We start from the raw sequence: 13,283 nt of genomic DNA, 5'->3' as shown, positions 1-13,283 counted from the left end.
AGACTAGCCAGTGTTTCTGAAGGGCCTTGGAAGGCTAAACACCCACTTTAATAGTCCATTATTCTAAGCTGAAAATCTTTTAAGAATTTCAGGATTGTGAGTATCATAGTTCAAGAGGCTGCTACTAAACCAAAATAATAATAATAATAATAATAATAATAATAATAATAAAGAGCTAAAGCTTGAATGGCCACAACCAGCTGCCTTTCAGAAAGGTATAAACATGAGATATGCATTAAAAACTGGGGAGCTAGGTGACTTTATTTGAAGGGCTAGTTAAGTAAGATTCCTGTCTTGACAGTTACAGACAACCATGCTTGAGGTGAGAACAGTGTCTGAGGTCCCTGCGCTCCCAACGCCCTGCCGGAGGGGAAGCACCTTGGGTCCCTCTGGCTGGGCTGGCTGACCTTTTCCACAGTGCAGCAGAGTGCGAGGGTCCCTCCACCAGCGCAGTGAGTTGCTTCAAGGGAGACTCGGGGAAATGCAGGGACACACTGTCCTCACTGGAGGGCAAAGTAGAGAACTGCTCATCAAAACTTGACAAACTAGACGGGCACATGGAGAAGGTGGAGGAACGGTTGGAGAAATCAGAGGCCAGGACCCAAGTCTGTGAAAAAGAAATCGCTGAGAATAAATCTATGGCTAGTACGATTTTAAAAACTGTTGTTCTTTAGAATGAGCACTGAAGGGCTAGGAAATATGTGCATTCTGGAATCCAGCCACGAAATCTCGAGAATCAAAGGATTCCAGATAATGAGGTCATCAATGAGAAGTGTCACCGCTGAGCCCTGCTCAGGAGTCAGCCAGCTACCAAAGGAAGCCACAGATGGAGAGTCCCTGCTTGTCCTATCTGTTTGACAAAGAGTTTCTGAATATGACGAGTAAGAAACTAAAGCTTCTACAAAGCACTAAAGATGCTACTTATTCTAATGCTTTGCTAGACATATAAGCCAAAACTTTATAATTGGATTTTTTTTTTTAAAAAAAGCTAATGTGCAGAAGCTTAAGATTCTAATTCCTAAGTTGATCCTTTTTAAATATTTTTAAATTTGGTGTCATATCTAATAAGGACCCTGAAAAAGAAAGATAAGGAATAAAAAGAAAAAGAAACAAAGGTACTGAAAAAACAAGTTCTAACTACAAGTTTAGTTGCAACCAAACTTTATAATACAGGACAATCTACTCACTTTATATGTGGCAAATATTTTGGTAAGCTCTAAATGGGCCAAAAGGCTTAGGACATAAAAGTGAATGACATCAAGTTAAGGAAAGAATATAAAATACAAAGTATCATATTCACCTTTTCTAGTGATGGGAAAATCTACTGACAGTTTTCAATGGCAAGTGAAATTTCAATACTTCTAATATTTACCTTCTGGTTTACCACCCATACTAGAGGTGGAGGGATGTGAATTATAAAAGGTCATTACAATGTTATGAAAATCCAGTGGCTAAATTGATGAAGACAAGTAACTAGTGACAGTAAGTATTCTGTTAATAAACTGTTTACAGTCAGATCATTTGTGATGGAAGAAAAGACATAAGAGGACTGGCTCTCTGCTACTCCTAAGAAATGTGCGCTTGCCAAGGCCACAACTCCAGATGCAGACTGCTGAAAACAGGATGCGTGTAGCAAACACAAGATTCTACCCATTGGAGAAACTCTGAGCACTGAGTAACTGAGAGATGTTAATAAACGGTTAGGCAAATAGTACTTTTTCCTTCTTTCAACCTTCATTCAGTAAGGTTTTACTGAGTGTCCAATATGTGACAATAATTGTGTATTTTCCATCAAGCTATTAATTTGTTGTTTAGAACTTAAGATTTCATCTTTGAATACTGTCACCAGAAAAATAAAAAGAAAAACCAACCTACCACAAAACCATACTACCAATACCTAAGAAACTACCCATACTGTCAAATATAACAAGACAACTAAATTCCAATGAGCTCATATTAGTCAAGACCTACTCATAACATACAAAATGCTAGAATCTGAAAACTCTCTTAAAAGATTTAAAGACCAAGAAAAGCTTTAGGCAATCTGGAAAACATGGATACACATGAAGCATAAATATGTATGTACAATTATTTTCTTATGTACTTCTATCATGTAAACAGATGACCACAACAAAAAGACTAATCCCAAAAAACGTCCAAACCAATATCCACTGCCTTTCCTTTGGCCTTAATTTCATTTAGATCACTGCTAAAATCAACTCAAGGTTTTAAAACTGAAAATGAGGTACCTGAAATTGGGTTGAAATTTAACAGCATACCTTCCATTCCACTGGGTACCTAATTTCTGGCTACTTTCTGATTAGTACTTTTCTCAAAAACTAGTCAAAAAAAATTTTTTTTTGGCTTTGCAGACATCCATGAGGAAACTGATCAATGTCAAAGAATTTAATTTCTAAGCAAATATTTCTCAGGGAATTCACTCATGGAAATAAAAAAAGATATGAAAATCTTAACAGCATTGTGATTAGTATAAATTTATGATTTTTATTTATTAGTAGCCAAAATTTAAAAGCCAGAGAGCTAAGAAAATGTTTCTCATATGAAATAGGTTCAACAAAGGTATGAGGAATAATTGCCGGTATTTATCTTCTTATTCCAATAAACTGAACTCCCACTATTTCTTACTGCTCTTACACAAATCTTTAGCAACACAAATTTTAGCATCTTTACTGTGATCAGTGACCAAACAATTAGCAATTAACTCTCAAGTCTAGATGCTTCCACAAAATAATGTACATGATTTTCATCCCAACCTAAATTTATACAAACCAATCACAACTTTTAAAACATCCTTTACTCTCTGTCCCAGGAAAGTATCATCATCTAATTCAAAAAAGCATAGCTATAAACCAGTTGTTTGTATCATTACATTCGGATTTTGCTTTAAGTTGTCACTGACATCCTTAAAACCCTCGAATAAAAAAGCTGATTATTTCAACTCTGCTTTCGTTTCTGTAATAATACCAACAGCAAAATCCAGAAGTCTTCAACAGGAGCACTATGACTTCAAAGAGAGCTCGTTATGTGTACCTGCTTTGCCTTTCAGGATTTTATTCTGGTAATACTGCCACTCCAACAGGGGGTTAGCGCCAGGACGTAAAGGTGCCCTTCCCGTGCCTCTGTTACTTGTAACAGCCACTGGTTTTCCTGTGTTGAGGAAAAGAATAAAATTATTTTTAAATCTAAGTACAGGGATGTTAACAACATTGACAGCATGTAAGGAAAATTTTTCAAAGGATTTTTAAAATACGGCATTGTCTCTTTAGCTTTATTTAGGTATTAACCCATAAAAGAGCTATTATCTTTAAAGATTATCATGCACCCCTACAAAAGTAAACTATTCATGATCATTTTGATGCATTTCTTCAACTTGAAAGCAACACTATCACTTAGTTTTCCCATGGTTTTTATTTGGTTTCTTACAGTTGGAAGACAGGTACCTTAGATCATAGAGTCAGACTGGCAGGGTGGGGAGAGAAAGAAAAGCTAACTATATTTAGATTTTTAATATTTCTGGTTATCAAAAAAGTAAGGTAACAACTAAAATAATCTTTAATTTTACAGCAAGAAACACAAATTAAATATATATGCAGAGGAATCACAATCTGACCTACTATATAATGCAACATGAGTACACAGTCTTTAGTTTTTGGTTTAGTTATAACATTTTTCATGTATCACTTCCCTGTGTGTAAATTACAAGATAACTATAACTTCTGAAGCAATACCATGAAAACTTCATATATATTACATTGAATTCATTGCTTTAAGGAAAAAAAATAATGCATCAAAAAGTCACTCATGGGATAAAATCCATTCTTTAACATTCTAAATATTCCTTGCAGAGCTGAAGTTGCAATCACTCAAGACAAAAATAAAGCCCCAGTATTAACCCCAGCAGCCTCCGTGCTTTTCTTAAAGGAAGAACTGACTCTCAGAAGAAAATGCTAACAGTTGCATCTTTCAGACACAGAAAGAACCACTGAAAAATCCAGAATAAGTATTTTAAAAAGTACTGATTAGCTTACAAATATCTGAAATTCCATTAAAACAAAGACCGCACAGATGACAACTATTTTAATGGTATTCAGTAGCAGTTATTCTACAGTCAAAAAGTTGGAATGTTCACCCTGTACAGGACAGTTTAGTCAAGAGAAAGCCTAGTGACTCCAGTTGCAAAGACGCTACCATAAAACTCCCATTTATTAACAAATAGTAAATATAAAAGAAAGCAGGTCCCTATGTTAGTCTGCCTACATTAGTCTCAGATGACAGAGCCTTCTGCTAAAGATGAGTGTTCTTCCTTAAAGATCCGATTTCTATTGGGAGGAAAAAACTTTTTAAATTTCTCTATGTCTTTCCTAACAATGAATATTTGGAAGCAGGAACTGATTCTGCCAAGGAAAATTAGAATAAATATTTCCTTAAAAAGATTTTGTGATCCCTTAGAATATATATTTGTGATCCCTTAGAATATATATTTATAAAATGTATCAATTTTCTTAAAACATAAACAAGAATACAGACCTTTGAGATCTGGTCTATTTCGTATACCCACTGATACAAAGAAGCAATCCATATCAACATGCATTATACAGCTCTGATGTCTGGGTGAACTCAATACTGACATATTTCCTAAAAGGAAAAAGAGAATGTTCAAACACCAAACTAATTTTTAACATACATACATTAAAAAAATCAGGTATAGTTAAATTTTAGAAATTATGTTTTTAAATGTTTACAAGTAGAATGAAGTCTTAAAAAAAAAACCCAGAATTAATCTTCTATCACCTCAAGAAAAGTCAAATTTGTTTCTTTAGCTCTAAAAATAATTCAGAGATCAGAGTGAGCTTCCAAACATAATTCAAATCAATTCTGAAGATATTAATACTATGTTTCCCAATCTATATTCTAATAATTCTCTAATTAAAAGTTTGTCTAAATACTTATCTTAAAATTACTTCTGTGTGTCATTTTATAAAGATATCTAAAAGTGTTTTCATATATTTAGGTATAGATGGAGCTAAGTAACTTTAGGTGGACACTATTTCATGCAGTCTACAAACATTCCTTGGTAAAATAACAAAAACTGCTACTATTATTGAGTGCTTGGTAGGTGTCAGCCACTGTTGTTTCAATAGCACTATGAGACAAGGTAATCCTATTATCCCCATTTTACAGATTAACAACTTGCCTAAATCATACAGCCAGTAAGAGGCTGAGCTGGCATCCAATCCCAAGCAGTCTGATTTCAGAGCCCTCAAACCACCACCCTATTGTTCTAAACAAATAAACTTAAAAAATAGTCCATAAAGCAAAAATCTGTGTATAAATTCTCCTTATGCCATTAAACAAATTGAAAATCAGCTCTGAAGCTTACATACCACTTTTAAGGAGATAAAGGTCAGTGTCCTCTCCTAATGTCTCTGGTTTCTAATTGCCCTGAGCTATAAGGAGACTCATTAGAGTTATTTTAATAGGTACCGGCCACAACCAGAACTTTCTTCTCCATCACTCTCGTCCTTTCCATCGCTCTCGTCCTTTCCCTTTCCCCTGGTCCTCCAAGACACACAAGTCTTGAAAATTAGAACCCTGAGCTTGTAAAAAGTTCTGATCTCATAAAAGTGTTTTACTCTGCTGGATTTAAGGATACTTGTACTGAAGGTTACTCTTCATAATAGGCTTCGACAAACCTATATTTACTCTCCCAAAAGGTTCAGATGACTCCATTCACTAAGTTGTGACTGAAAGCATTTACCTAATTCTCAATACGTGCGAAGCCCTGAGCCTTGGTTCATGGAATCTTCCTTAAGCTCACAGCCCCATGGGGCAGCAGCACGGACTACCGCTCAGGCCACTGCCGAGGGGAACTGAGACTCAGAGAGGTGTCGACTTGCCCATGGTCCTGCTGCATGAGAGCGGCAGAGCCAGGACTGGGGTTCAGGCTATGCTACCTAACTTCAAAGCCACACCCTTCCTGGATCCCCTCTATATTATCTTGAGAAATAATTAGTAAAATAAATCTTAACAATCATAATTCTGCGGTATAAAAGTATTACATAAACACAATGCAAACAACCCAAAACAATGACCTTAAACATTCAAGTAGTACAGGATGCATATACCAAATACCTACTGAATGCTTTTATACAACACAAAATTTTCTCATTTTATTCCCATTCACGGAACTAATGCATAAGACTTCTTTGAAGCTCTCCAAATTAAATGGCCTTTAGGTTACAAGGCCAAGGCATGATGTCAGGATAATCTAATACTTAAACAATATTACTCTGAAATACTTCAAAAATAACAAAAGCATTTAGAAACACATCAAACACAGGACAATATGACAGAAAAAGCCCACACGGAGAGGCTCTCACATTCTAGGATAGAACCATGAGCTTCTCTCTGCACCTCAGTTTCCACAGCTATAAATTAAAGGGTAATGTTAGAGATTCTCTGAGATCCCTCCCCTGAAAAAAAGAAAAGTATAAGCTGTAAAAAGAACTAAAACTTCAAACCAGATACCAATTTATGACTGGCACAGAAATATAGCCTGTAACTGCTGGTTTTGTTTGTTTTTGATGACAGGTATTAAAAACAAAACAGAATTAACCAATCTACTTAAGTATGAAAACAATCTCACTCAAAGTTTACCACTATAATGATAACAGCTATGTCAGTTACTTAAGTATTTAAAAATCATTAAGATGCAAGTTTCTTGAAATCAACAGTTACTCTTACCAAACCAATTCATTCTTACAGGAGTTTAAGCACTGAATATAATACACGTTATATATTACATAGTTCAAAACTTCAACAACTTATAAAGTCTACATGAGGAATGAATGTTAAGAATCCCAAGCCTGTTACTGTTTAAATTTAAGAAATATCAATTAGCCACACTTAAATCTAATTCAGTAAAAAGTGTTTTCACAAATAAGTTTTCTATAATCCATTATACTTATTGTAACTTACATAACCTGACATTCCTAAAGACTTTTAGACTATGAGAGCTTGATATTAATCCGAATACCAATGATAGCTTAAGAACAAAATGAACAAGGATGACTGTTTCTTAAGAAAACAATTTTAGTAAGTATCTACCTGTGTCAGTTACAAGTGCAGACCTGCCTGTTTTCATTTTTTTTAACTTTTCCCTTCCTGGAAAGATACCACTACTTTGTCTTTGTAGGGTATTGACAAACTCAGTCAATTCACACTTCCACGTTGATATGTGATGCAGTCTTGAGTGAGAATAGAAGTCTGAAATAAAACTGCAGTCGGAGGGTTTGGATGGCACTGAAGGCGCTGCCTTGCTAAGAGCAGGTACCGAAGAAGTGCTTTTTGTGCTTGAAGGCCCCTGGACAGTGGAGTGGTGAGCACCATTTATTTTTGTGTTAGTGTGCAAAGATGACAACGAGGAGGAACTAGTTCTGTGTGGATTCCGCAAAGCATCTGTGTCTCTGGTGGAGAGTGACACCTGATGCCCACCACAGTCTCTGAAGTCAGAGCTGCTGTGCTCAGCCTTCCCCTCCTCCTGGGCAGAGTCTGGGGATGGCCTGCTGGCAACACTGGTGCCCATGGGCACCAAGCAAGCCTGTGTCTTTAAGGCACCGTTCGAGCTATGAGTGTGTCCATTAAAAATGGCAGGGCTGTCTCTGTGATGCGGAATTCCGTTTTGTTTCCTTCCTGGAAAGATCTGCTCCAGCTCCACAAAACTAAAATCATTATTTGCATCTTCTTCATTGCAACTGTTCATTCCATTGACTTTGACTTCGTTTTCTGTCTCTATCTTCTTAATTATATGATTTCTAAAGCAGGAAAAAAAATTGTTTGTAAATTAATAATGCCTGACTTTAAAGCTAAAACAATTTTTCATTTAAATACTGTCATAGTGATACACATTTTGACATTTCCCCAAAAAAACTAAAAGATGAAGCCACAAATTTTATATTCTTTTTCTTGAGATAATTCTTTGCTAAACCAAAGTAGCAAAATAAGTAGGAAAATTCTAGAACATTAACAGTCTTTTAGTTTTGTTTTTTTTAAAAAAAACTTCAGAGACTCCCAAAAAAGAAATATAATGGAAATCTTTTAAGATTGAAGAAAAAAATCCAAAAAAATTATTTCAATTACTTTTCCCACTAAAAGTAATTGGGATATGGAAGCTCTAAATATCCAGTTTGTAGCACAGCGTCTGGAACGTACTAGGTAGTCAATAAAAAATTGCTGAATTAACATATATTCATTATGGGGCCTTATGGGGCCAACTGTTGCACAACTAGATAAAAAGAAAGAACCAGGTCAATGTGTATAGGTAAGTCAGTAAAGTTGATCCCTAGAAAAATGAGGACGTTTGCCCTAATAACAAGGGAAATGGCATTTCATTTCTAAAAAAAGCATATTTAGATGCCAAGGAGGTCCAAGGCAACCTGGACCAAGTTTCCTGATGTCAGGATTATAAATAAATGCAGGTCCTATGGCAAATGTGAGGCTAAATTCACATTCTGGCTCCTCTAGAGGTTTGCTCGGTAGTACTCTGTAATAAAAACATAATTCATTTGCATTCACAAGAATCATCTAAGTAACAAAAGCAAAAACCTGAATTACAGAGCATTAATTCATTCTCAGAAACACCCAAAGCATTAATCCAATTCCATTTCAGGCTCCAGATGAGGGTACCATATACAATACTAAGGCATAAGAGAAATTACCACAGTATTAGCAAGTTTGATCTAAAGTCCCTCATCCTAATACCAAAGTGGTATATTAGTGAAGACAGTCTGAATACACTTAAAAGTCATGCGAGTCAGATGCAAAACATTACCACCCATTTCTGGGTTGGCTCTAGCCGACCATCTCATGGAATATGACGGCCAACTCTGAGTAGGTCCAGTCCTCACAGATGATCACACAGTGAAAGGGAAAAAGACGACCAACTGGAAACAATTAAAAGAGGAAGGACGAAAATCTAATTTGTTACATGTCAGAGAAAGTCTGGCCCTTGACATAAAGACAAAGGGAGCAAAAAAAAAAAAAAATCACTTGAAAGAATTTCAAAGAAATTTGCAAAATGTATTGAACATACCAAAAAATAAGGATCACAGAAAGCAACAAAAGTCAGAAAAGTCTTACATCTATTTTTCTGTATCGCAAATATTAAGATTCTTTACATTTATACTAGCAATATGTGCAAAAGAAATGTATATACTGGCAAGAAAACACAGTGCAAATATACATTTTTTTTCTGTACTATAGTTTTTTAGACAAATGTATATATTTACAAAATACTGGAAACATGTCACTGGTAAATATACATTTATTAGGCAATAGAGTAAATGTACGAATATCAAGAAGTAAAATCTAATAGGTAAATTCTTCCTAAAATTGACACAAAGAAGAATTTCAAAAAACACGTACAGTAGTCCCCTCCTTATCTGCAGTTTCACTTTCCAGTTTCAATAACTTGTAATTAGCTGCAGTCTGAAAATATTAAATGGCGAATTCCAGAAATAAATAATTCATAAGTTTTAAATTGTGTGTCTGAGTAGCCTCACTACCTAGACATTTTATCATCTCACATAATCATAAGAAGGGTGACAGTACAATAAGGTATTTTGAAAGAGAGAGACAAATCTTATTCACTTAACTTTTAATACAGTACAATTGTTCTATGTTATTAGTTATTATTGTTACTCTCTTACTGTGCCTAATTTATAAATTAAACTTCATCATAGGTATATATGTATAGGAAAAAACGTAGTGTACATGTTTTTAACATAGTATACATTATATTCCAAGACTCCCAGTGGACAGTACTGAACCCTACCATCCACTGGGGTCTTGGAATATAATCCTCTGCAGATAAGGGAAGCTACTCTATTTTCTACTTTTACTAGTGTAGGAAAGAAAAAATCATGAAGTTGTGTATTGAAGAGGTTTTCTAATATTGTGTATCTTCACGGTACTAAAACAATTAAAAGTTTTAGGCAATGTAAAAACATTTGAATGTGCTTCAAGTGGGTACAAATTAAAGAACAAATGACAACAAAATCTACAGAAGGTAGTGATATCGGATCCTCCCAGATTAATTAGACTCCTGGTCTTTTGGAAAAAATATATACAACTCCCAAAGCAAGCAATTTCACAAATAAGGAGAAGGCTGATGATAATGAGCCACCTGATAATACAAGTTAAGGTCCACACCAATTAACTGTGAAACCAATTTACCCAGGATTATTGTAATTAAAGCTTAAATCAATATATTTTTAAAAATCAGTCACAGGAATAAACTCTAGATTCACCTCTAACTCTGTAACAACTAAATTTTAGGGTCAACAACTAAATTTTCATTGATATAAAATATTTACATGTTTATAATTGTTATAAATTTAGAATTTTTCAAAAACAAACTAGAAATGTTAACATTTTTCTTAACTATCTTTATGCATGGCACATAAAAATATAGTTGGTGTAATCAGTTCATTTTCTGAGAAAGCAACATTCTATAGCAAATTTCTTGTGTGGAAATAATTACTTTCAGGAAAACCCATGGAAAATTTTACTTCTAATTCAAGGTCCATAAGTTTAACATGGGACTCTAAAACGGCTGAAAAAGCTTCCCTATTTACATTTTATTTATGGAACTTTCGCGATAAAAACAATTTTTAGGAAAGACACCCACACACCTATTTCAACATGTTTAATACAGATGAATGGCCAGGTTTCATATTTGTTTCCCTCCTCAGCAAAGTAGGGGCCATACCCACTGCTAACACCCAGTTCGGTAGCCTTCCCTCTCCAGACAAACTTACACCCTGCTGTTGAGATGTTTGGCTCTATTGCTTGGACCGGGGACGGGGTCCTCAGGTTTGCATACAGGATTGAAGTTGAGAGCTTTCTGCACAGTGGACTGCTTGCTGTACAGCTGATAGGGTATGTAGGACAGGAGTCGTCCAGCTTTGATGCTGAAACAAAAAAGTAACACCGATTTAAGAGTTCAATACTTGGGGAAAATGAGCTTCATGAAAAATCAGTGTTCTTAATAATGACAGTATTTCAACAAGTCACCTGTTTTCCTAGTTTATTCCTTCTCCCTCTGCCTTAGTGGTCCTAACACAATATAATCTTACTTAAACACTTAAATTAAGAATGAATGACATTCCATTCATAAAAAGACACATGAGATTTAAAAAATGAGTGGCCAACAATCCTATATGAGACAAAAACAACTGTAGAGTAGGATGAGCAAAACTACAAGCAGAGTTGGACTAGTCAGTATTTTCCTCATCATGACTTTAATATTTACCACAATTCTCCCTCATACAATTGACAAAGAATCATCAAGACTTTCTCAAATCCCATCTCACATATTAAGTTTTCCCAGAATAAGTAAACTGGATGAAGATTCTCCATTTCCACAATTCTTGTTAATTCTATTAAATGTGAAAAATTACAAAACAAAAAATACGACAAAATAAACAACCTCAACTTTAAGAGTAATAAATAATTTATACTATTCTTATGTATTTAAGATAGCACCAGAAAAGACCAAGGCAACATCAGGATTACTGTAATATTAGGTGGTACTACTGTCACATTAATCGACACCCCCAAACACCTATTTCCTCTGTACTTCTTCAGAACTAAAACTAACTTGATTAAGTGGTCTTAAACTAATTTTTGCTTTCTAATAAATTGATTTATACATGGTTACTATACTGTTTAAAATATCATTTTCAATTCAAATTTTAAAATAGCCAACCAATATATCTATGCTAACATACACACTTTAAAACAGGCCCCTTAAGTATCAGGAAATATTTCTAAACACATCTTGGGCTTTAAACTTAAAATACACAGTAAGGAAGTCGTATTTTAATTATTTTGGAAGAAATTAATGAATAGACTGAAAATAGTTTTCAAGAGTTTTGACATTTTAATTTTCTCAAAGGGCACTACAGAAAACATTTATTTAAAAAAGTAACAGCCAGGTAAGAAATGACTGAATTGGCTTACAAAAAACCAATTTAAAATACCGAGTCAATTGTGAATACAGGAAAACATATGTACTCTAAAAATGGAACTACATAATGTTTCAGACTATGGCCTTTATATATTAGTAGGTAGTTAGTCATTCTACCTCAAGTGCCTAAACTGTATCCAAAATGCTAAAACTACTAAATTATGATGGTAAAGGATATACTAGTGACAAGTTTCTATACTAGTGACCTCAAGTTTCATTTACTTAAATAGACTTATTGGGCTGTTAGTTTTATGAAGATTACAGATTATATTCAAATATTAGAATCAAAACCCTAAAATTAGACCATTTATTACTTTACTCTGTATCAAACTTTTCTTCCTTTAGCAGTTGGTCTCAACTGTTGTGATCTCTCTCTTCTGATAGTATTATCTTACCTGCCCCCGCCTCCCCCAGAAATAGAGGCACTGAATACCTGAAGCAGGACCCTAACCCTAGCCTGCCACCCTTCTCCTCACATGTAGCTATAACTCAGGGTAAGCAGAGAGTGAAACTACACCTGAAGGAGGCCAGAGGGCAATGAACAGAGGAAATGCCTGTGATCATGCTCGTTTCTCCCACCCACTGACAGTAGTATGCTGGGGTGACGCGGACTTTCAGGGTGCTCTCTACTATGGTCAACACTGATCACACACAGGGTGTAGGACCTTGTCCCACTCCTAACAAGAGCCATGTCTCCCAGCAGAATGTTTAGGCTTATGTAACTAAGTCCACGGAGACTGATAACACAATGAGAGCCAATTTAAATACTGCAGGTCTCAAATCAGATCTCCTCAGAGACACCTAGTAAAAAGAAGTAAAGCCCAATACACTACTGCTGGACAAAAAATTCTTTTAATCCGAAGCTAAAACCACTACATATTTATTGTATACTGCTAATTATTCCTGCTTATCTATTTATCTATCTACAGATCTACAGCCAGAAACATAATCTGAAAGCATATTTTAAAAAAATCTTTAATATCGCTCAGGGATTAATTTCTAACAGTTTTTAATTTCGCCACTTACCTTAGAAAAAATAGAGCCAAATATCAAAATCAAAATTTCAAAATTAAAAGGAGCTTCATTTTACCAAAAGACGACGTCCTTACCTACTGAGCTTTCCATGTACTGTACACTGAAAATACATTCTGATTTTTATGAGTTTACATTCCATACATTGGATCAGACACATATTCATTGCAAGTGAAATACTCACCTACTTTGAAGAGTCTTA

General features: G+C 34.9%; 1 protein-coding gene across 5 annotated transcripts in view; it reads right to left on the bottom strand.

Annotated features, from left to right (window-relative positions):
* REV1 (REV1 DNA directed polymerase) overlaps window positions 1-13,283 on the bottom strand; it is a 93,066-nt gene that overhangs the window by 31,490 nt on the left and 48,293 nt on the right. For 3 of the 5 annotated variants that reach the window (XM_033124960.1, XM_033124959.1, XM_033124961.1), the window contains 4 exons: window positions 10,839-10,991; window positions 7,129-7,835; window positions 4,549-4,656; window positions 3,052-3,168 (listed from right to left, as the gene is read on the bottom strand). In XM_033124960.1, the coding sequence (XP_032980851.1) occupies window positions 3,052-3,168; window positions 4,549-4,656; window positions 7,129-7,835; window positions 10,839-10,991 (1,085 nt within the window). Of the gene's footprint in view, window positions 1-407; window positions 608-3,051; window positions 3,169-4,548; window positions 4,657-7,128; window positions 7,836-10,838; window positions 10,992-13,283 lie in introns of all 5 variants that reach the window. The other 2 variants (XM_033124963.1, XM_033124962.1) reach the window with 1 other exon arrangement.

The sequence above is a fragment of the Rhinolophus ferrumequinum genome, chromosome 13 (genome assembly GCF_004115265.2).
Source record: "Rhinolophus ferrumequinum isolate MPI-CBG mRhiFer1 chromosome 13, mRhiFer1_v1.p, whole genome shotgun sequence".
In the NCBI taxonomy this organism is placed as follows: Eukaryota; Metazoa; Chordata; class Mammalia; order Chiroptera; family Rhinolophidae; genus Rhinolophus; species Rhinolophus ferrumequinum.
This window is presented reverse-complemented; position numbering and strand designations above follow the sequence as displayed.